The sequence below is a fragment of the Schistocerca nitens genome, chromosome 5 (assembly GCF_023898315.1).
Source record: "Schistocerca nitens isolate TAMUIC-IGC-003100 chromosome 5, iqSchNite1.1, whole genome shotgun sequence".
Lineage (NCBI taxonomy): Eukaryota > Metazoa > Arthropoda > Insecta > Orthoptera > Acrididae > Schistocerca > Schistocerca nitens.
This window is the reverse complement of record NC_064618.1, coordinates 865,105,815-865,131,865: the sequence shown is the minus strand read 5'-3', so window position 1 is coordinate 865,131,865 and position 26,051 is coordinate 865,105,815. Positions and strand designations below refer to the sequence as shown.

The window sequence follows — 26,051 nt, the reverse complement described above, 5'->3', positions numbered from 1 at the left end:
ACAGAGATGTCCAGTAGAGCAGTAAGGTTTTTGATTGTGATCCGTTGATCACCTCGAATAAGTGTGTCCACACATTCTTACGTTGCAGGAGTAATAGCTGTTTGCAGCCGGCCAGCACATGGGAGATCGGACAGGTTTATGCGACCTTTTTGCGGTGACAGAAGCCTCGACTAATGACTCACCGTGCTTTTGTTCACTGCCAGGTTTCCATAGACGTTCTCCAAGCAACTGTGAATATCTGTCATGCTCTGATTTTTTGCCAAAAGAAACTCAGTGACAGCTCTCTGCGTGGTCAGCACCTCCATTACATATGCCATTTTGAAGGCTACGTATAACTTCGCGAACTTTCAGAACTTAGTGAAACTATAGGCGCTAAAGCATGAATATTCCATGATGTCCCACAGCAAATTGCACATTTTTATGACCAAAATTGCCAAAAAAAGAAAAAGAAAAAAAAGTTGCATTACTTATTGAATGCCTTTCTTATTAATATAGTACTGTAACATTTGCAAACATCTGTAATAAAATATATTACAAAAATACCAAGAAATTTAGTGATTGTAGTTATCAGAAGCATTCTATCAATATAGAAGTTCTTTAATACTGTGCAAGTTCATTTTCGGTGGCATTCCACAAAACATGACTGTTACTACATGGGTAAATAATAAGTTTTGTGGTATTCTAGAATCTGTTCCATTTTTAGAAATAAATTATGATGAGAGAATTTACAAATCCAGGAGATGAAGTGTCATAGTTTGAATTTTTTGATTACATGTAGACCAGCTTTCAAGTGCAAGAAGAGATCGTTGCATTAATTAAAAGAATATTTACCAGAATGATATGTATACAAAGAACAAAATGGTTACATGAATCGATTTTTATGAACAAGGAAAATAAGATCCAGTAGTGAGTTGATAAATTATTATACAAATGTCAAAGGTTGCCTACTGAATTTTGTTTCTCAAAAATTGAATTATCGTATAGAAAAAATTTTATGTCACGTGACCAAGAAACTATTATTCAGTATCATGTTAACATTGTGGAATGTGATGCCTACAGGGTAATTTTTGGGCACATGTAAGTCTGAAATGATGGCAGTTTGGCCTATGGAACTGAGTCATGATTTACAGACTCTGGTAATTAGTTTTAGAATTCCATGTAAGCATGTTATTTAAATAGAAAATATTATTTATGTAACTTAATTACTGATGTTTTGTTTACTTTTTATTTTCCTCTGGGACTAATGCAGTTGCAAGCAGCAAGGGGAGGAAAGAGAGGGGTAAATATTTATATATATGTGTGAGTGTGCGTACTTGTGTTTTCTGCATTCAGCTACAATTGTCCTGTTGTATCCAGATTATGTAGAATTTCCTCCTTTCACACATTGTGATAGATCTCACACAGAAAAAATTTTCTTGGTAGTGTAAATAACTACTTCTGTACTTTGATGCAATGTATCAGGCTGAACAAATTGACTAATCAACTAACTGTCAGTGTTGCACACTTACACTTGTTTTGTAGAACAAATGGTAATCATAGTTGTTTTCAGACACTTTTCATTATTTGAAGTAGAGTGACAGTAAATTGCAGTCATTCCTAACATATAATTTGAAAAGTTGCATTGACATATTAAGGACTAAAATATTACCCAGAAAACTAATGAGTTTGGGAAAGACAATTGATACATGAAATTAGTCAAACATATTCTTTAAGGGAAGAAGGTCTGCTGTTTTTAAGTTATGTAAAATGCACAGAAACATTAAAAATGGGAGTTATTTTAGAATTTTTTATAGGTCGACATCTTGAATTGTTCTAATGTTGAAAATGGCTAAAAGTGATAGAAGCAATTTTATTGGAGTTTAGTAACAGTGGAAAAGAGAATAATTTACTATATTAGGCTCAATCCCTTGCACTTTCATTGCAAAAGATTATGTCTAGCTGCTGCAGAGTGAGAAAACAGTTAAGATAGTTGGCAGTATTAAAATTATAACTTTCCAAAGGTCATTAGCATATCTGTATTACTGATCCTCATTATAGCATATAACAAGAGCTTAAATTTATTCTGATTTCTTATATCCATGTATGAGCAGAATGAACATTTTGGTTCTTTCACATTGAGTGTTCTGTTTGCTATTATCCTACTTGGCTGTTGTTGCTCAGCGACAGTGGATAGTTGTCATCTAATATTTTCTACTACGTTTACCAGATGATGCTTTTACAAACATTGAAAGAATTGCCATCGTACCACAACAGCATATTCATCATCTTAGCAATCAATAAGTTGTAACAGTGTGATAGTTATGTTATACACTCTCCCACACACTTACAAGAAACCATTTGATGTATTAATTATTAAGAAGTAAATTGAAAGGAAATGTTATTTGCTTTAGTCAGTAGTCATACTTTTATCGTGCACACTGCGGGATTAACATTGACCTGCTGGAGATCAGAAAGTAGGTCAGAGCACAGATGTTAAAGGAAGGTAAAGCTTCATATTTTGTGTTTTATGTGACTGCAGGCTGAAAATTTTGACCAGAAGGTCAAAAGTCCTTATTTTGAACCAAAAAATGATGCATTCATTATTCATTTGTATTAAGCTCTGAAATTTTCTTGGCATAACTGATTCATGAATAAATGCTACACAGAGTTCTTATGTGTCTGATTTGTCGATCTCGATCTTTCAATGACTTCCTCAGTTTTCATTGTCAGGAAATTAGATTTCAGAAGGCCAATGGCTACAGTAGTTGACTGAATTGTATGATGGAGATGTTATGAAGCCCCAGAACTTCCAAATTCCGCCAGAGGTATGTCTACGCCTATAACTGAAAAAACATTGGTAGAAATGCTGATTGTGTTAAATGGTGGAAGACTCAGTTTATTTCTTTGTCACCTTTCAGCATCAAGCACTGTCTCGGTTAAGGTTGTTACACATTCTGATTTCAATGGCTTCTTTGATGACAGAATCCCAGTAGGTAGATGCATGGAATAAGATTTTTATTTTATCAAACATAATCATATGTATGTTCACAAGGCTGTGTCTGGGAACAGCAGATTTGTTGAAATTGCTATATTTAATATGGTATTAGTGCATGGAAACGCATGATGCTGAAAGGCAACAGAGGAATTAGTTGAGTTTTCCACAGTCTAACAAAATCAGCATCACTATCAGTGTTCATAAGTCATAAGACATCAACATATCTGTGATGGTATATTGACGTTTTGTGACTTTGTGACACCTCCATGACATACTTCCACCAATTAAAGTACCGAACGGCCCTCTAAAATCTAATCTCATGATGATGAAAATGATGTGGGAGGAAGTTGTTGAAAGCTTCGATTGACAAATCTAATGTGGCAAGAACTCCACAAAGCATTTATTCAAGAATGTCACCATGAAAAACTGCTATCTCATGTGGTTGTCTGACATTTGTTATTTGTGTTAACAGCGAAGTTAATATGTTCATTTGCTACTGAACTAGTTTTTCTTCATATTCTGTAAGTGCTAGTCATCCGTGTGCTGTATTACACAACTCAGAACAGTGAAAAAGTGTATGACCAACCATTGTAGCACATGAAGAAAAAGACTAGATCAGTTTTTGAAATATTATGCATAAAAAACTGAACTTCAGCGGTTTCAGTTACTGATTTGCCTAAACATGGACTGTGTGTGTTGTCCTTAATAAGGAGATCTGTTAATAGATAGTTCCATTTACCTTCTTGTATCATCTGTACATAAAAGTAAATTGTCTTAGGATGTAGGTTCTTTATTGTAAATTCAGACACACTAATTTTGTCTGCATATAATGTCCAATTTAGGCAATGTGCTATATTAGTTCTAATGACTTCAAGTGTTATTAATTGAAGTCACAATGATGTTGGTGATAAGTAGTGACTGCTTTCTCCCCAATGCCGTCTCAATTATTCCACTGTCTTCGGTTACGCAGTGCATAAAAGAATTGAAATTTCTACCTGCTACTAATCATAACCCATAGCAAACTTGAGTAACCTCTGAATTGGGAATGAAGTATAGTCTATAAATCATTTAAATACTTAATGTCTGGGTATACTAACAGCAGTTACAGAAAAAAAATTATATTTAGGGATGACTGCATTATCCGAAACCTAGCCTTATCATAATTACACATTCAACACTATTCTTCGCACTGCAGTATTCATCAGCTAGTCCCGTAGAATTTCATTCTTGGTAAAGCTGTCCTCTTTTGTATAATACATTCCTTTTCTGTAAAATTCTTCCGCATGTTGGTATCTTTTAAATCAACAGAAGAATTTTTGTGTCTGAACGCACTGTTGTATGTATTTCGGAAGTGAATCTGCAGTCAGTCTTCATTTCCTGCACACTTAGTATCAAACATAAAATTTTGCTTGCAGTATGCTTTACAGAAAGGCTCCTGCGTGTGACCTTATATGTGGTAATGTTTTTTATAATTTTTATATGAATAAAATGGATTATTGCAATTTATATAAATGTCCTGTATTGGTTTTGTAAGGATTTAAAATGTGGTTGATGTTTCTTGTTTAAAAATTTGGCAGGGGGTGGAGGGGGGGGGGGGAGGGAGACACAGGCTTTTTATTTGTTTCAGTGTTGAGTTGTCAGAATTGCTCATCAGAAGTACATACTTTTCTCTGAAGGAATGTATAAAGTGAGCAATAAGAGAGAAAATGATGTGCCATGAGAAAAATGAATATAATGCTCACATACAAATGTTGCATCAGATTCACCTGTATCAACACCAGAAGCTGGAAGAAACCTATTAGCATTATAAAATACTTATTTGTTAAAAGTCTGAAGAAAAATGGGGAGTAAGACAAGCAAAGCAAAACTAAAATACGTCCTGGAAATGCAATGACATCCTTATTGATAAAAGGTGTGAAGAAAGAAAAGGAGTTAGGCAAAGCTTAGACTAGAAATAAACAAGAAAAAAATATAGCTGGCTACCTTCTCTCTCATAAATACAACTACAAAAGGAACATACACCTGTGGAAAGTAGTCCTTTTAGGCATGCATAATAAATTATGGTGGTTAAATGCTTGAATTCTACTTCCTTTTGTCAGTAGTGTTCACTGGACTATTCAAAATAGTGTGCAAGATTAATAATTGTATTATTTACTAATTTTACAGAATTAGATAAATGATCCTGGAAGGAAAATAATTTGAATTGGCGTTCTGGTTATGTTTTTATAATCAAAAGCCGGCCGCGGTGGTCTCGCGGTTCTAGGCGCGCAGTCCGGAACCGTGCGACTGCTACGGTCGCAGGTTCGAATCCTGCCTCGGGCATGGATGTGTGTGATGTCCTTAGGTTAGTTAGGTTTAAGTAGTTCTAAGTTATAGGGGACTGATGACCACAGCAGTTGAGTCCCATAGTGCTCAGAGCCATTTGAACCATTTTCAATATAATCAAAAGTATTGCCATATCACAGTTTTTATTTGTTTAATGAAGTTAATAGCCTTTGTAATTCCTAGCAGCAAATGTCTTGATTATAAAAGTGAAACCCTTTTTAATTGTAGAAGACTTTCACAACCTCTTTGTAATGGATAAAATAAAATTAAATGAAACCTTACCTCCAGCAAATCAAGGAAGGTAGGAGACGAGGTACTGGCAGAAGTAAAGCTGTGAGGACGGGCGTGAGTCATGCTTGGATAGCTCAGTTGGTATAGCACTTGCCCGCGGAAGGCAAAGGTCTCGAATTCGAGTCTCGGTCCGGCACGCAGTTTTAATCTGCCAGGAAGTTTCATTATTATACGCATACAGTTCAGAGTATGAAGAAGAGGATGGAACTTGACACATGGAATATAAAGATATTGTTGGAATTGGTAGTTAATCCAGGGCCTGTGGAGGACGTGGCCATTCATAGATCAGGAGGAGGTGAGGCATCCTTGCAGGCACATGGGATGTAGAGGTTGTGGTATGTGGAACTGCTTGGCGGGAAATTAATGAAACATCCCTCTTTACAATATTTATTAATTCATTTTAGTGCAGAGACAACATTATAGTAGGCAGGAGGTCATTGTTATTCGATGATGTTGGTGGCATATAGAGCTGGGATCAGCAGCTGCCAACTCGGGAGCCAGCACAGCATGTACTGTTGGTGGCGGACTGCGGCATCAGTGAAGGGGCCCTCAGAGTGTATCAGACACCGCTCTTAGCAGCACATCTAAGATGCAGTTGCAGAGTACCACACCGGGGTAGACTGTGTTCAAACCCTGACATCTAATGTCCAATTTAGACATTGCAGTGATTAGCAGAGATGGAAGTTGTCAGGAAATGGTGTAAAGTGACAGATAGACTGAGCCGCCCGCAGCTCAGGAATGAACATGCGTCCCATTAGAGAGGTGTCTGGAAGCAAGCGGAAGTCAGCCAGAGGGAGACCCAGCGGTTCAGAGGTGCCGAGTCATCTGCATAAATTCTCCAGGTCAGGGGTTTGCCTGGTGCTACTGATGACAAAGTCCTTAGTAGATGACTGGATACCTCATCTAGCCCTGCAGTAATCTCCACCTTGAAGCCAACAGCTGATGGAGATGGCAGTGGTTGGCATTATTTACATGCTCCAATACCATTGTGTACAGAGAATGTCGGCAAGTATCTGAGCACGTCTGAGAGTGAGGATCTAATTTGATGTACATTTATGAGTCTGCTGGCCTGTACTTCTCCAACAGCAGTCTCTGCAAGGCGTCACAATTGGGTAGGGATGACTTCATTTGTTCAGCTTTTCTTGTTTATCAGTCCTGAAGGATCCTAGAGGGAGCTGTACTGTTGCCCATCTTCACCCTTCAGAGGAGTTGGCTAGCTTCTTCTGCTTCATCAGCTTCATGAATAAGTACTCTTACGTTCTGAATACATCTTCTTGCGAAACAGTGTCGGGGGTTCAAGCTGATGCTCACGTCCCTGTGTATGACATCATTATGCTGAGCGTCACAAGCTGTTCATCACATTCAACAGTCTTTGTGCAACAGTACTACTAAAAACAAGGAAGTTAGAAGAACTCAAAATTGTTTGACATTTTAGCATTCTGTGAAACCAGATGGCAATGGTAAGAACGTTGAGGTAGTGCTTTAAAATTAGAGTAATATTATTGGAGGAGACGAACAAGGCAGAAATGTGGTAGCAGTCACACTGGGAAAAAAATGGGTGTATATTGATGTAACTCTTCAGGCTTTCCCGGCGATCTAATGACATCTTGGGTTGTCGGGTGTTCTGCCGGATATCAGCGTCGTACTTGCACGATATTTCGGTCACGTAGCTCGTAACCTTCATCAGGTGCGACCTGAGACTGCTCCTCGAGTGGACCTGGTCCAGTATTTATGCCTATGGCCTTCCCCCTCCACCAACGGCTGCAGGCGCTTCCTCTGTGGTCCGCGCCCATTCCCTGCGACCTGCTGGAGCGCGGCTGCTCCGTTTTCGGTCCGCTGCGGTTCTACGTGTTCCCTCTGTGGTCCGCGCCCACCAATCCCGCTCCTGGGGGTTTCATCTATGGTCTGGGGTACCAAGCGTTCCCCCTGCGGTCCGCGCCCGCTCACCACGACCTGTTGGAGCGTTGCCCCAGACCATAGATGAAACCCCCAGGAGCGGGATTGGTGGGCGCGGACCGCAGAGGGAACACGTAGAACCGCAGCAGACCGAAAACGGAGCAGCCGCGCTCCAGCAGGTCGCAGGGAATGGGCGCGGACCACAGAGGAAGCGCCTGCAGCCGTTGGTGGAGGGGGAAGGCCATAGGCGTAAATACTGGACCAGGTCCACTCGAGGAGCAGTCTCAGGTCGCACCTGATGAAGGTTACGAGCTACGTGACCGAAATATCGTGCAAGTACGACGCTGATATCCGGCAGAACACCCGACAACCCAAGATGTCATTAGATCGCCGGGAAAGCCTGAAGAGTTACATCAAAAGTCTCTACGGGGAGGAGATGTATCAGAATATCAAGAAGCTGGACAAGCTTCGGCAGAAGAAAGGGAAGATGCTGAGTTCTCTCAGTTTTTTGCTGAGGTGTCGAGATGGAGATGTGGTACCAGTATTTGCCAGAATTAGACATCACATCAAGAACCAGAGACATGGAGATGGAAAACGAGCCCCTGACGGACTGCCAGGCGCACCAGACCGGAAAACGGAGCGGCAACGCTCCAACAGGTCGTGGTGAGCGGGCGCGGACCGCAGGGGGAACGCTTGGTACCCCAGACCGTAGATGAAACCCCCAGGAGCGGGATTGGTGGGCGCGGACCGCAGAGGGAACACGTAGAACCGCAGCGGACCGAAAACGGAGCAGCCGCGCTCCAGCAGGTCGCAGGGAATGGGCGCGGACCACAGAGGAAGCGCCTGCAGCCGTTGGTGGAGGGGGAAGGCCATAGGCATAAATACTGGACCAGGTCCACTCGAGGAGCAGTCTCAGGTCGCACCTGATGAAGGTTACGAGCTACGTGACCGAAATATCGTGCAAGTACGACGCTGATATCCGGCAGAACACCCGACAACCCAAGATGGGTGTATATTGTTATGAAGACCTAGTAAATGATAATTAAGAAGTAGAAGGACTGCAACAACTTAGTGACTATACAAGTCTATTTTTCAACTTCATTAATAACGAGAGATTTCAGCACCATAGTGGGGAATTATCTGGAAAGGAGGACAGCAGAGATATTCGGATTAGGAATCACCAATTGTAGAGGAGAGCATCTACTTGAGTTTTTTGAGGAACTTAGTGACAACAAACACAACCTTTAAAATTCGTAAAAGAATGAGGTACACATAGAAAGCTCCATGTGGTAGTAATAGCTACCAAATTGATTTTTATTGCAGAAGGTATAGAAATCGAAGTCTATCCATAGCTATCCAGAATTAGATGAAGATTGTGACCATGTGCCATTCATAGTAAAGTGTAGTTTAAAATTTAAAAGAAACCAGATGATTTATGCAAAATCATGAAATACAGTGAACGAAATTGTAACAGAAACGTCAGATGAAATACTGGGTGAAAAACAAATGGAATAAAAACCATGAATCGCAGAAAATGTGATAAACATGATTCAAGAGAGGAATAATTGTAGAGGAAGAAACACAACAGAAATGTGAAGCTACTATTAGAATAGAAGTGAGAAAAGGATGCTAAATATCTTCTTATTTGTATAACCTTTTCATTGTAAAAGGTTCAAGGATCTTCAAGGGAAAAACATGTTAAGTTAAAAAGAGTAGAATTCCCATTCACTGTACAAACTTTGCAGTTTGCCTTAGTAACTTACGGTGAAAAACATGCAGAGTGTATTTTCTAAATTTGCAACAGGAAATACTTTGATCTTAAAACTAATAGTAAAAAAGGTATTATAGTAAGTAAACAAAATAATGAGAAAACCTGATATCACAATTCAGAGAAATAAAAGAATGTTAATTCTTTTCCTTTAGACATGTTAACTAAAGAATACTACAGATACAGTATGGAAAATAGGAAAACAACGTGCAACAGTTTACTGTGCTTTCACTGAAAGAAGACACTCAGAAGGGAAATAGGAATTTATTATAAAAAACAAATGTCAAGATTTTCATCTGGATAGTGCTCTTGTATGCTGTGAAAGCTGAACACTATTGAAGACAGGGAGGAAGTGCTGAGAAGTGATACATATGTGGCACTGGAGGAAGCTAATGAGAGCCATTTGAACAGAAAAAGTTCAGTTAGGTGTTCTGAAAGAGATGAGCAAGCAGAGAAACCTCATAGCAACTATCCAAAAAAGGAAATTAAAACTTTTTGGACAGAAGCTTTTAACAGATGTTTTGGAAAGGTCAATTAAGTATAATACAGTACCAACAGCCGTTATTTTTATGCTGTTTTATTAGGCAACCAATTTCGATGTTCCAGTCACATCATCATCGAGACTGTCACGTGAATGACAAGGCGCACAATTGATGAAGTTTTGATATCTACAAAACCATATAAGATATCTGGTTCTGTAGATATCCAGGCTTAATGAGCTCTGTGCCCTTCACGCATGTGGCATCAACTGTCAAACGAACAGTTGCTGTCACACGGGTGATGAGCACACATGCTAATTAAGTTCCACTGTCAAATGAACAATTACTGTCACATGCGAAGAGCACACATGCTTGTGAAGTTTGGGTATCTGTAGAACCAGATAAGTGTACTGATGGGGAACCAGATAAGAGTACTGGTGGCTTGTCTTATACAAGCGCGAGTGGTACTTGGTGTCATTCATGCGACAACCCTGATGATAGTGTGATTGGAATGTTGAAACTAGTTTCCTAATAAAACAGTATCAAAATAACAGCTGTTGGTACATAATTATTACATTTCATCAACCAGCTGCTGTTCCACACACCTGAATCCAGAATGGAGTTACGTTTATTGGTGGTGGTGGTGATGTCACTATCTTCATGAAAATAGTATTATCTGTGCACCTATTAGGAAAGCCACTCTTAGACTGCGTTCACATTGCCGGCCGGGCCGAGCCGAGCCTGGCCGGGCCGCAGCCCGCTTTGATATCAAACACATGGTTTTGAATTGCGGTGTTCACACTGGCGGCCGGGCCACGCCGACACGGCGTGAGCCTCCCGGAGCCGAGCCGGCCACATTCCGAGTGTTTAATATTGCCAGCGCGAGCCGACCACAGGCGTGAGCCTGTGGAGCAGCACTACAGCTGCTGTAGTACACGCATCACACGTCTCCCTTCTGCTTTCATAACAAGTGTGACTGCACACGTCTTTTATTTTAAGATGTTACCTTACATTTCACAATCAGTGAGGAAAAATTAGGTTTATTATAATGATACATGCGAAATTACTTTTATTTCATTTGTTTAATCTACCGTATTTACATGCATTTACAACAATAGCTTGCCAGCGATCACGGCATTGCCGCCACTGAATAGTTCGCATTTACTTGTAAACGGAGACAGATACGAGTGTCACTGAGGGATGGAAATGTGTCCCTACCAGATGACAATGCATTGTAAAGTCGTGCTGTGGCACGTTACTATAAGCCGTTGTCTGTGACATCTTTTTGCGATGTTCTTACTTTAATGAATGCAGAATAACATATATGTGACATTAACTTGTGTCTATCAATTTGGTATCAGAAATTCAGCTAGTATGACAGAAATGATGCAGTTTCTAGATTACGGAATGAAGTAACCAAGGAGTGTGTTTCAGATAGTACACACAAATATAAATTATTTTCCTTTATAATTTTATTTGTTTTATTTACAATGAAATGAGATACACAAAAATATAGTAAATAGCTAAGTACTTTCAATTCCAAAATTTATTTTTGAAAGGTTTTTTAATTATTTGAAGTTGCATTTTTAACGAAATATTCAACAAAAGTGTTCCTGACAGTTTTCAAATGTAATGTGGAATTTCTGTTGAATGTGGCACCAGCTGTCTGCATATCAGCATTGTTACAAAACTTTTCAGCTTCAACATTGCATTCTTTTCTGTCAATGACAATATTATGAAGCAGACAAATGCACTTGACTATGTGATCAGCTACGTAAATGGATGTTTCAGTTTCCTTCCTCAGTAGTCTCCATTTATTGGTCATTATAGCAAATGCACATTCAACAACTTTTCTTGCTCTGGAATGCATATCATTGTATAGAATCTTCTCGTTGTCCAAATTTCTGCAAGGAAAAGGTCTCATCAAATTCTCTAATAAGAGGTAAGCTTCATCTCCCAAAATGACGTACGGTAGTTCCTGACACATTCCTTCAAGTCTTGTTGGTGGCGGTAATAACAGCTCCCCATTTGTAAGTTTCTTATATAACATACTTTCTTTAAACACGCCTGCATCAGACTGTTTACCGTAGGCACCAACATCTACAGCTATAAATTTGTAATTTGCATCAGCAACTGCTTGGAGTACAATCGAATAATACTGTTTGTAATTGTGAAACATGCTGCCAGAAAGTTTAGGACAATGGACACGTATGTGCTTCCCATCTATACACCCAACACAGTCTGGAAATCCCCATCTCGTATGCATTTCACTGGCAATTTCTTTAAATTGAGAAACAGTTGTCATTGGTAAATGAATGGGAGCAAGTGACTCCCATATGGCCATACAAACGTCTTTCACCACCACTGATACGGTGGACACTCCTAATCGGAATGACGATGCTAGTCCATGAAAGGAGATGCCAGTGGACAGATACCTGAGGAAAAAATTCATAAAATATGTTACTCAAGTGTGGTGTTGGGCAAAATTTTTACAGTTTTGTTTGCACAGTAGATATTTACTTAGTCCATGTCATTTCACAGTTATACAACAATAAATAATTAAAGAGACATTTTCTTGCACCCTTCTATATTCTGTCAATTAAAATAATGAAATCTAAATGCAAAGACCTGAGAAACAGTTACAGAGAATAACTTGTGTAACTTGGCAAAATAAGGTCCATGTGATCCAAGGAATAGTATATTAAAATGCAATTCCACTCGGGCTTTGTTCTGTCATGTGATTTTTCTAAGTTCCAAGAGCTGTGCACAGTTCCTTATCAGTGGAAATAGAACCACTGAGTCAAAGGGCATGATCTCAAAACTCTTTGCCTATCAATCTGTCTATCTTACAAGGTAAGGAAAAGAATTTTGTGAGGTCATCAGTGGCTCCACATGATGAACCCTGGCCACTACCAAGCGCTGCATCATGAAGAAAAAAGAAGAAAAAAGTTGGAAAATTTTGAAGGAGTATTTCTGTGATCCTTCGTTGAAGGCACAGCAAGACATTACCCAAAATGACGAAGCTAATTACTTCCTAATGATTCTCAGGAGTCCCATAAACACTCTTCCCCTCAGAGGTAGTGTTTGTGAAATTTAAAATACAAAAACATGACTACAATTAATTGGGGTAGTGAATGCTGTACAAAGTTCTACTGCAAACCAAAAAGTGTGTACTAACGATTCTTACCTTATCGTTATACACAATTTTTCTTCTCCTGTTATACTTCTGCGAAAATTTGTGGTCTGTTTCGAAATATTGTCTTGAATGTTCTGCAACACATACTGAAATGTGTTATGATTCATTCTGTAATATGAATAAAAATTTTCAGGATAGTTTTTAAGTTCTTCATGTAAAGAAAAAAACTCTCCTAAATGTCTGTTGCTATTTATGGGATGAATCCATAACCTCCTAGTTCATCTGTACTTCAAAACTCGACGAGTTACTGCAAAGTCAAAACAATACCAATAAAAGAGTGAAGACATTGTTCTACAAGACAGCACAGACTAGCTAAAGGCGAGCAACTGTTGACTGCAGCTGCGTTTCCTACTAACTTGCTTGTCAGCTGTCGAAGGGTAGAGATTTTTTTAAATTTATTTATTTGGCCTCCAGCAGCTAACAGCCATTTAGCCAAAGAGTGGGGATTACCTTGACAGTGCAGCGCAGCCCGCCAAGGAAGAAAAAAAAAAAAACATGAAGAACAATGAAACGCACATCTGTATCGATCTACAGTAGTTTCATTAACTCTCCATTATTTTTTTCTGTCAAAGTAGACAACGAGACTACAGAATTGCACTTCAGTTTCTGCAGTAAATGTATCGTAAATCTCCAGTTTGTTTTTGTGATTAGTTTTGCATCATATTTTATCAGACCTATGTCATTGACACTTCTATCTAGACACTTTATCTAGACAATGAGACCATTAAAATAATACGAGGGACCGACACTAGGTCTGCGCTGATCACTAGTGATTAGTTTTTTTGTGTCCTGCATTATATGACTGCCTAAACCAAGCTGTAACCGCGCGAACTTGCGGACGCGGCACTGACGCCACTGAATAGCTCCCATTACTTGTGACCAGAGACAGATATCAGTATCATTATCATTTCAAAAACTTTTTGGTACTTTTAGCTACATTTCATTCCCAACAATGTATGGTCTAAAACGGATCTAACAGTAAGCTACCCGCTACATAACTTTTTCACTACAAGATTTGTAAATCAAGTGCAAAAGTTGACAAATAGCATCATTTCACAATGACTGCTAAGAAATATGGAAAGATAAATGATTCAATACGAAGCTAAGATGTTACACTACCACGTGTACAAAAATCAGATTTTTTAGCCGCATACTTTCTTCAAAATCGGTTGGCAAACGTTACGAAACTAAGAAATCACGCGAAACGAAAAGTAGACTTTTTCTTTTTTCACGACGTAAGTAACGCTTTTAAGGAAAAAATAAGTTCATAAAACGATGTGGCGAAGTCGTATATACGGCCCGGCCGGCAGTGTGAACGCAGCCTTAAGCTGCGTGAGGAGAGCAGATCATGGTACACGTGGTGCCACCTGACAGAAACAGGAATAATTTCCAACTTTTGCCCAGTTGCATTAGAGCTAATGTTTACCCGCATGAATGAGGATTGTCCCACATAATGTTGTTTCCAGCTCCCTCTGTTATATAATGACACAACTGCTGTTGATTCTTTCTGATATAATTAGCTACAGTTGAGCATTGCCAAGCTAGTACCATCTTCTAATTCACCCCATTTCCTATTATGCTTATTTTTGTGACCACTGTGTCACCGAGAATCGGTGTGGATGTTGTCAACTTATTCAAGTCTTTTTATGTACATTTTGTTGACTACATGAAGGTTACTTGATTGCATTGTGCTCTTAATATATCAAGAGTAGTTTTTAGCCATAAAATCCTAACTGAGCCACAGTCATGCTAGTGTAATCAATCGGCATTAGCAGTAACTTGCTTGCACTGAGACTATCAGGTGCTATTTTAAATATTACATTTTGATCTTCTCTCAGTAGTGTTGTTCCATCCTCCTTTGATTGCATAATTTCTCTTTCACAGAGATAATTTGGTCACCATGTTGAGGACATACCACTTCATTGAAATCACAGAGAATGATCTGACACGATTCCTCTAAGTAGTTGTATAAACTGATGTAGTAAGAAAGCTGAGGATGTTTTGAATTATGATTATTTTATAATCCAGAAGCAGTTACTTCTTCTACATTCCACTTGGGAATGATTATTTCAGATGCACCAATGCAATCTCACAAATTCTTGCATATGAGGTGCTAATAGTGACCCCCTGGGTTGTAGCTACTCCTTACTCTATTTTGCTGAGTGTGCACTAATTACATTAATCTGCTTTGAAACAGTGAGAACTGGTTGTCAGCAGCATTGGATACTCTATGTACATAATTTTTTGTGTTATAGATAAAATAACACGCAACATGGTGTGTTTTATAAGTGGTGTGGGAGCCTGCAGCTGAGTTTTCTGCATATTTTTCTCCATGCTTGTCTTATGTTGTTCGTTTAGCAAATTGCATGACGTTGTTGAATGATTCAGCTGTTGTAATAGTTATAAATGTTTTCTGATATGTGAAATGTAAAAGTTATGTAAATGCTTTTGCCCTTCTTGTCATTAGCAAAACTAACGTAACTGCTGCTTCCTCCATACCCCTTGTACAACCTAACGCCAATTTAAAAGTGTACAGTTGCAGTGTGGTTCTGTTTTGGTGAATCTAATACAAGTGGCATAGACAAGTACATTTTGAAAATGTTTCAGATCCTTGAAAAATGAACTTTTCAATAAATAAGTATAATTTTTGTAAGTAAGTTAAATTGTTGATGTTTCAACCAACCTGCTACAGTCCTCTTCAGGACATGATTTATTTATTTATTTATTTTTTATTTTACTAGGAGTATAACACAGTTTCAGAAATCAATCTGTGGCAAGTGAGGCCGATAAGAATGTCATCATCTGTCTTCAGATTGTAGTTACATTCCTGACTTCTATCATTTTGTGTATACTCATTGTGGCTGATGGCAGGGATGTACAGCTAAGGCTCTTTAGTGTCGCTTTCAACAATATTATGAACAGGATAGATTGCTACTCACCATAAAGTTGACCCTTTGAGTTGCATACTGACACAACAAACAGTCATTTCCGTTATTTAACTTTTTTAATCATTAATTTTTTATCACCTTCATCAAGGTCAGAAAATTATAAAATTCTGCTCAAGACTAATTTATTTCAAGGCTAATTTATTTTTTGACAGATGGGTACCAAAGAACAGAGTGAAGGCTTGGAGCGAGCCTTAGATCACATGTGCCGCAAGACAAGAGACCTCCGGCGGCAACTGAGGAAGGCGGTTGTTGATCACGTGTCGGACAGGTTGGCATTCTGCATTGTGTACAAAGTAATAAACACAATATTAAGTTAAAATTGTGTAATTCCAGTATAAGTGTTTTGTTGAAATACACACTTGCTACATGCTGAATGTAAACATTCTCTCTCTCTCTCTCTCTCTCTCTCTCTCTCTCTCTCTCTCTGTGTGTGTGTGTGTGTGTGTGTGTGTGTGTGTGTGTGTGTGTGTGTGTGTGTGTGTGTAGTCTATTTTCTTTCCTGTTTTATTGAAGCTTTGCAATTGCAGAATCATGTATAAGTTAAAAAAAGCCTGTATATGAAACTTCCTGGAAGATTAAAACTGTGTTAAAACTGTGTGCCGGACCGAGACTCAAACTGGGGACCTTTGCCTTTTGCGGGCAAGTGCTCTACCATCTACCCAAGCATGACTCACGCCTCGTCCTCACACCTTTACTTCTGCCAGTATCTCATCTCCTACCAACAGTTTTAATCTGCCAGGAAGTTTCATATCAGTGCACACTCCGCTGCAGAGTGAAAGCCTGTATATGTATTTTATTCTGCTTCTTATATAGAATGAAAAGCCTCACATTTCATATAAATTTTAAAAGAGATGAAAACAACCAATTTTTGACAAATTAAGGTAATTAGATAGGTGAAAAATCTACTCACGTAGCAGCGGCAGACCACACACATAAAAGATTATAATTAGGCAGGCCTTTGGGGCCAGTGGCTCCTTCTCCAGGCAGATGGGTTGAAGGGGAAGGAAGAAGGACGAAGGAAAAGGACTGAAGAGATCTAGGAAAAGGGGTAGATTTCAGGAAAGTGACCCAAAATCATGGGTTAGGGGGGACTTACGGGACAGAACGAGAGGGAAAAATTGATTATTGGGGCTGCACCGGACAAGATTTGAAAACCTGAGAGCTTAAAGGTGGAAGACAGGGTAATACAGAAGACAGAGGTTACTGCTTAAACATTGTGCACAAGCTACTAAGAGTAAAAAGATAAGTGCATTGTACGTAACAGAGGGGGGAGGGGGGGGGGGGGCAGTGAAAAATACACAGGTAAGAAAATGAAAGATGTAGAAAACTAAAACGGAGTGAAGAAAGGAGTAGTTGTTATGAAGAAATGTTGGGGCAGAAGAAACTATGGTAAATTGAGGCCAGGTGGATGGCGAAAACCAAGGACATGTTGTAACGCTAGTTCCCACCTGTGGAGTTCTGAGAAACTGGTGTCTGGGGGAAGACTCCAGATGGCACGTGTGGTGAAACAGGCATCGACATCACGATTGTCATGTTGTAGAGCATGCTTTGCAAAAGGATATTGTGTGTTGCCACTATACACCTTCTGCCTATGTCCATTCATTCTAACTGATAATTTGGTGGTAGTCAAGCCAATGTAAAAAGCCAAGCAATGTTTACATAACAGTTGGTATATGACTTGTGTCGTTTCACAGATGGCTCGCCCTTTGATAGTATATGTAAATTGTGATGTCCACCACACCTAGAAGAGCTTTTTGTTGCCCTCCCAATCTCTGCAATATTCTTGTCAGACCCTATGCTCCTTCTGCACCCATCTCTCTACAGTACTGCTCCTACCACTCTGACCGTGCCTGCTGCAAGACTTACCCTATGCACCCTCCTACCACCACCTATACCAGCCCTGTAACTGGCAAAACATATGACTACCGGCATGATTACCACCAAATTATCAGTTAGGATGAATGGTCATAGGCTGAATGTGTATACTGGCAACACGTAATATCCTGTTGCAGAGCATGGTCTACAACATGACAGTCGTGACCTTGGTGCCTTGGTTTCCCCACATGTGCCATCTGGATTCTTCCCCCAGACACCAGTTTCTCAGAACTCCGCAAGTGGGAACTATCATTACAACATGTCCTTTGTTTTCGCCACCCACCTGGCCTCAATTTACCTTAATTTCTTCCAACTCAGCATTTCTTCATAACAACTACTCCTTTCTTTTAGTTTTCTACGTCTTTCATTTTCTTTCCTGTATATTTTTCACTGCCCCGCCCCCCTCCTCCGTTGCGTACAATTCACTTATCTTTTTACTCTTATTAACTTGTGCACATGTTTAAGCAGTAATCTCTGTCTTCCATATTACCCTGTCTTCCATCTTTAAGCTCTCAGGTTTTCAAATCTCGTCCAAAGCAAGTTCTAGCAATCAGTTTTTCCTTCTCATCTACATCTATATTCCACAAGCCACCCACAGTGTGTGGCGGAGGGCACTTTACGTGCCACTGTCATTACTCCCTTTCCTGTTCCACTCGCGTATGGTTCGTGGGAAGAACGACTGCCGGAAAGCCTCCGTGCGCGCTCTGATCTCTCTAGTTTTACATCTCGCCTGGCCTGCTGTTCTAGGTTACTTTCCCGAAATCTACCCCTTTTCGTAGACCTCTCCAGTCCTTTTCCTTCATCCCTCTACCTTCCCCTTCAGTCCTTCTGCCTGAAGGAGCCCTGGCTCTGAAAGATTGCCTATAGTCTTTTATGTGTGCACGTTGTGCCGCCACTTGGTGAATACATTTTTGTCTATCTAATTACCTCATTTTATTAAAAGAAGGTGAGTGAGTCACTGCTTCATGAAATCACTAGTTGTCACTGTCATCCAAAACACTTTCAGAGTTTGAGTCTTATTAGACAGCACTTCTACATAGTCAAGCCCACTAATGTTGCAAAACACAGTTCTGCTTAACCCAAAGGAAGCTTATTTGAATTGTGGGATAAGAGAAATTTTTCTCACCAAAATATGGATCCCAATTATCAGACTGTATGTTAATTACTGTGATTAATCCTCAAAATTTCCATGCAGTGCATCACAGAATTATGGTGAGACTTTGTTTATGTTGCTCCATCTGTTGGCTGGTGATGTTACTCCATGTTACATGACATGAAAAAGTGAATGATTGACTGTGTCACAGTTGGATATTAGAGCTGGAATGCATACCATCTTGAGACTGCTTCTTAAGCAGTTGCCACACTAGATATAAAATTGAATTGGAGCCTAGATTTTAACCTCAATGTTGCCCCACCACCACTCGGTTGGGTGCGGTTGTATTCAAGAGAAGTAGATCAGGTCAAGATTTCACTTTCTCCCTTTTGTATCATAAACCACCACAGAAATAGAACATTTCATTGGATGTACATCATCACTTTCTATAAGACATAACAGACACAAAAACATTGTAAAAGAAAGGTATCAATGTGAACTAACTTCTCACCAATGCAGTGGCTTGGAGATGTAGAAGTACAGACCCTTTCACTTGGGTGCCCCAGTCAGCAGTGCCATATTATTTTGGTTTCCACATAGTTTTTACAACTGTGTGTACAATTTGTTCATTCTGTATTTGATACAAGTGGGTTAATTTATTAAATTAACATGAAGAATTTCACTGTGTCTCAGATATCACATTTTAGCTTTGTATATTGATCAGTTAATTATACCTTCTTTGTTCAGTTATGTCAATTAATGGATAAATACAAAATCAAACTGCCGCATCATGCATGATGTTTAAATTTATTATTTCTATGCTACGATCTCTGTTCACAGTAAATTTTGTAGATAATATCCACATACACCACTAAAGGCACCTGCAAAATTATATCATGGTATAACCCACAGTTCACAAGATATGATATCATGGTTGCAGAGATGCTTGAGAACTTCTGTATCTTGCATAACTTTTAAATTTATTACTTCTTTGCTACTGTCATTATAAATATGTCAGTGAATTATACATCTGTTATTGCATATTGAATGAGACACTAGTATAGGAATACTATACCTAAACCAATTAAATTAACATCTAGCTAAAGCAACAACTAGCAATGGTATTGATGAAGAGTGGGACAGCATAAGCAACTATATAAAAATACAGCAAAAGGAGCAGTAGGAAAAAGGAGGAAAGAAGAAAGAATGAATAAAAAGGAAAAAAAAGTATGAATAAAAAGGAAAAAAAGTTAAGAATATTGGATGAAGAAATGAAGCAGCTATAAAAGAGAAAGAAGAGCTGCATAACAATATACAGGAGGCAGAAATGGATATAAACAGAAACAGAATTATTCCAGACAACTTAGATGACATACCCATCAAGACTCTTTGGTCAGATTTATCTCCAATACTGAACACCACAAACATGGAAATTAACATTTTGGTCAGATTCATCTCCAATATGTTGTTGTTGTGCTCTTCAGTCCTGAGCCTGGTTTGATGCAGCTCTCCATGCTACTCTATCCTGTGCAAGCTTCTTCATCTCCCAATACATACTGCAGCCTACATCCTTCTGAATCTGCTTAGTGTATTGATCTCTTGGTCTCCCTCTACGATTTTTACCCTCCACGCTGCCCTCCAAACTACTAAATTGGTGACCCTCAATGTCTCAGAACATGTCCTACCAACCGATCCCTTCTTCTAGTCAAGTTGTGCCACAAACTTCTCTTCTCCCCAATTCTATTCAGTACCTCCTCATTAGTTATGTGATCTACCCATCTAATCTTCAGCATTCTTCTGTAGCACCACATTTCGAAAGCTTCTATTCTCTTCTGGTCTAAACTATTTATTGTCCACGTTTCACTTCCATACATTGCTACTCCATACAAATACTTTCAGAAACGACTTCCTGACACTTAAATCTACACTCGATGTTAAAAAATTTCTCTTCTTCAGAAACGCTTTCCTTGCCATTGCCAGTCTACATTTTATATCCTCTCTACTTCGACCATCATCAGTTATTTTGCTCCCCAAATAGCAAAACTCCTTTACTACTTTAAGTGTTTCATTTCCTAATCTAATACCCTCAACATCACCCGACTTAATTCGACTACATTCCATTATCCTAGTTTTGCTTTTGTTGATGTTCATCTTATACCCTCCTTTCAATTCACTGAACACCAAAAACATGGAAATTAACATTGGCATACAAGGTAATGTCACACAAAACCAGTTGTGAAAAGGTACAGCAAAACTGAATATAATCAGTGGACTAGAAGATATCCAGAGTTGTGGTGCAGGCAAGATGATAGTGGAAATGATGTGTTGTGAAGAAGAAAAAAGTTGTAATTATTGGCAATGGGTTAACTACAAAACTCGCTAAAAAAGAAAGGAGATGTGCAGGAATAGGCGGAGTAAATATGGAGCTAAACAAATAATAAGAACATCCTTTCACCTCAGATTCCTACAGCTTTTATCAGTATATGCTGACAAAGGTGGGAAATCACAAACTCTTTGAAGCCTGTGGAATTCATCCCACTGTTCAATATGTACACTAAATCTACATTCGCATCTACATGTATACCTATACTCCGCAAACCATCTTGTGGTGTGTGACAGAGAGCAGGTCGTGTACCACTGTCACTTCCCCCCTTTCCTGTTTAGTTGCAAATACACTGACAGAAAAAGCATTGCAACAACAAAAAACAGTAAATGTAGAGGAATGAAATTTCAGGAATACGTTTGCTAGGTAACATATTTAAGTGATCAACATTGCAAGATCACAGGTTAATGTAAATGCGAGATAAGCTGTTGCAAATGCGAAATGCTGGTACATAACTAACCAGTGTAACCACCAGAATGTTGAATGCAAGCGTGCAAACGTGCATTCATTGTGTTGTGCAGGTGCCTAATGTCAATTTGTGGGATGGAGGCTATAGTTACCGTCCGATGATGCCCCATACGTGCTCGATTGGAAACAGATATGGCGATTGAGCAACTGAAAGATTTGAAAGTAAACAAATCACCTGGTCCGGATGGAATCCCAGTTCGATTTTACAAAAATCATTCTACGGCATTGGCTTCTTACTTAGCTTGCATTTGTCGTGAATCTCTCGCCCAGCACAAAGTCCTAAGTGACTGGAGAAAGGTGCACATGACTCCAATATATAAAAAGAGTAAAAGAACAGACCATCAAAATTACTAACCAATATCCCTAACTTCTGTTTGTTGCAGAATCCTTGAACACATTCTCAGTTCGAATATAATAAACTTTCTTGAGACTGAGAAGCTTAAGTCCACGAATCAGCATGGTTTTAAAAATCACTGTTCATACAAAACTCAGCTTGCTCTTTTCTCACATGGTGTACTGCGAACTATGGATGAAGGGCAACAGATAGATTGCTTATTTCTAGATTTTCGGAAAGCATTTGATGTGGTACCCCATAAATAAAGTCATGAACATACGAAATAAGTTCACAGAAATGTGAGTGGCTCGAAGACTTCTTAAATAATAGAACCGAGTATGTGGTCCGCGATGGCGAGTGTTTCTTCAGAGACAAGGGTATTGTCAGGAGTGCCCAAGGGAAGTGTGATGGGACCTCTGTTGTTGTCTATACACATAAATAACCTTGGCGGGTGGGGTGGGCAGCAATCTGAGGTGGTTTGCTGATGATGCCATGGTGTATGGTAAGGTGTTGAAGTTGAGTGACTGTAGGAAGATACAAGATGACTTAGACAAAATTTCCAATTTGTGTGATGAATGGCAGCTAGCCCTAAATGTGGAAAAATATAAGTTTGTGCTGATGACTACGAAGATCAAACCTGTAATGTTCAGTTACAGTATTACTAGTCACCTGCTTGACACAGTCAAGTCTTTTAAATATCTGAGTGTAACGTTGCAAAGCAATATGAGATGGAACAAGTATGTGAGAACTGTGGAAGGGGTGGCGAATGGTTGACTTTGGTTTATTGGGAGAATTTTAGGAGAGAGTGGTTTACCTGTAAAGGCAACTGCATATATGACACTGATGGACTTGAGTACTGCTCAAGAACCGGCTTTAAATGATGATTCTACGAATGTACTATAACCCCTACATACCTCTCATGTAGTGATCTTGAAGACAAGATTAGAATAAGTATAGCATGCACAGAGGCATTCAGACAAGTAATCTTCCCATGCTCCATATTTGAATGGAACAGGAAGACACCATAATAACTGCTGCAGTGGGATGTAGCCTCTAATCATGCCCTCCACGGTTGTTTGCAGATAGTAGATGTAGATGTAATGACTGCCTGGCCAGGCCTGTTGCCACTGGCAGGTAAACTCCTGAGGCAGTGGCTCTGCCCCTGCAGTGGATCACCCAAGCAACCCCACCCCCCCTCCCCCCATTCCCATGGCAGTGTTCTGCCCTGTTCAACTGTGATACCCATACTCATCTGCATCCATCTCGATGTCCACTGGTGAGGATACTATATCCCTCACCCCTGAAAAGGCCCTTAGGGCCGAAAATTGCTGGTCTGTGCTGTGAATTGTGGCGCAAAACCAGAGAGGGCGTGAGATTTCCCAGCAGCGGATCGACTGTCAGAGGAGACAAGGCCAGTGCAGCTGGCTCTGCCAGGAGGGCGGAAGATAGTAGAGGCTGGGGATGTCCTCTGTCAAGCGAACTGTTCTTCTACTCAAGTTGTGAAATAATTTTTTTTCTCTCCAATTTGTTTCTGTGCTTCTTCCTTAGTTACCCAATCTACCCACCTAATTTTCAGCATCTTTTTTAATTTTTTGTTAATAGTACAACATTTCAGAATCTTTTAGTCTGTTCTTGGTTGAATGATTTATTGTCCATGTTTCACTTCCATACAGTGCTATACATCTGACCTTCAGAAAAAGCTTTTCTAACACTTAAATTTATATTTGATACTAATAAAGTTCTCTTTTTCAGAAAAGCTTTGCTCACCTTATTGCTAGTTTGCATTTTATATCCTCTCTACTTCAGCCATCGTCAGTTATTTTGCTGAGCCAAATAGTAAAACTCACCTACTGCTTTCAGTGTCAGATTTACTAACCTAATTCCCACATCATCACTTGATTTGAGATGACTTCGTCTTTCTCTTGTGATATTAATATTAGAACCTCTTTCATCACACCACTGATTCTGTCAATTTGTATTCAAAGTCCTTTGACATCTCTTACAGAATTAAAATGTATGTGGCATATCTTAAAAATTTTTATTAACTTTCTCTGAACTTGAATCTCCTTTACAGATCTCTCCTCGGAATCTCCTTTACAGATCTCTCCTCGATTTTCTTTACTGCTTGCTCAATGTACAGATTGAATAACATTGGCTAAAGCAAAATTCTTGTTTCACTCCCTTCTCGACTGCCACTTGTCATCTGTGTCTTCGACTTTTATTGCTGTTGTGTGGTTTCTGTTCAAATTGTAGATAACCTTTCATTTACTGTGTTTTCCCCCTACTGTCTAATAATGTCAAAAAGTGTATTCCAGTCAGCATTTTCAAAGTCCTTCTCTGCATCTACAAATGCTATAAATGTTTGTTTGCCTTTCTTCAGGCTATCTTTAAAGGTAATTCACAGAATCAGTATTGCCTCAAATGTTCCTACATGTTCAGAACCCAGACCGATCTTACACAAGGACAGCTTCTACCAGTCTTCTGTGAATTATTTATATCAGTATTTTGCAAATCTTTAAACTAATGGTTTGATGATGTCCATGCTTGTCAGAATTTGCCTTCTTCCCATTTAAGGATGATAACATAATCAATTCAGTGTCTAACAAAGGACAGCTGACATACAGTATCATGAAGAAGATAAAATTCTCTCTTTTTTCATGAAGTTACAATTGAAGGATAAGAAGGAAAGAAAGACATGATGATAGAAACAACCGCAAATAATTTCAAGAAAAAATTGAGTTTCAAATGTTGGCAAACCGTTGTGCGTAATTGGTATACGTTCATTCTTGCTGACTAGACATTGTTGAACTTATACCGGCAAGGCGGCATATTAAAATGCTGAAAATGATTCTTTGATATCACCAATGTGGAGGGTCCAGTGTGACAAATGGAAGTGTATTTCATTGATTATATAGAAGAGTATATTTTCAACTGATATCACCTTGATATGTCACTGCCTTGAAAAGTGTTGAAGATAGTCATTTGTATGACTGTTAAGTATCTGTGAGCTGATGTACCAGAGTACTGCAAAACAGAAAAAATGTCATCACATTTTTAAAGAGTTATCTGTGGTTAAAATGGACAAAAAGTTTGTTTTGTTGTGTATGCTTTTTTCCCCAGTCAGATACATTGATAAATTTTTGGTGAAATTAATATAATAAAGTTCAAATGTTTTTACACTGTAATAGGACTATCTTTGAAATTTTTTGAACAAGTCAAGCTCATTGTGATACATCATTTTAATGGTGACATTGTTGTATAATTGTGCTATTACATGTTCTCCTCAATAATTAGCAGTTAAAGTGTTCTTTAAATCTGTTAAGCATTAATGCCCCCCCATGAACCATGGACCTTGCCGTTGGTGGGGAGGCTTGCGTGCCTCAGCGATACAGATAGCCGTACCGTAGATACAACCACAACGGAGGGGTATCTGTTGAGAGGCCAGGCAAACGTGTGGTTCCTGAAGAGGGGCAGCAGCCTTTTCAGTAGTTGCAAGGGCAACAGTCTGGATGATTGACTGATCTGGCCTTGTAACAATAACCAAAACGGCCTTGCTGTGCTGGTACTACGAACGGCTGAAAGCAAGGGGAAACTACGGCCGTAATTTTTCCCTTAGGGCATGCAGCTTTACTGTATGATTAAATGATGATGGCGTCCTCTTGGGTAAAATATTCCGGAGGTAAAGTAGTCCCCCATTCGGATCTCTGGGCGGGGACTACTCAAGAGGATGTCGTTATCAGGAGAAAGAAAACTGGCGTTCTACGGATCGGAGCGTGGAATGTCAGGTCCCTTAATCGGGCAGTTAGGTTAGAAAATTTGAGAAGGGAAATGGATAGGTTAAAGTTAGATATAGTGGGAATTAGTGAAGTTCGGTGGCAGGAGGAACAAGACTTCTGGTCAGGTGACTACAGGGTTATAACACAAAGTCAAATAGGGGTAATGCAGGAGTAGGTTTAATAATGAATAGGAAAATAGGAACGCGCGTAAGGTACTACAAACAGCTTAGTGAACGCATTATTGT

The 26,051-nt window shown here is 39.3% G+C and overlaps 1 protein-coding gene across 2 annotated transcripts in view; it reads left to right on the top strand.

The window, feature by feature from the left end:
• Positions 1–26,051, top strand: part of LOC126259354 (catenin alpha) — a 154,549-nt gene that overhangs the window by 73,761 nt on the left and 54,737 nt on the right. The window contains exons 7-8 of one of the 2 annotated variants that reach the window (XM_049956080.1): positions 1,250–1,279; positions 16,030–16,145. In XM_049956080.1, coding sequence (XP_049812037.1) covers positions 1,250–1,279; positions 16,030–16,145 — 146 coding nt within the window. The remainder of the gene's footprint in view (positions 1–1,249; positions 1,280–16,029; positions 16,146–26,051) is intronic. The other variant, XM_049956081.1, reaches the window with a different exon arrangement.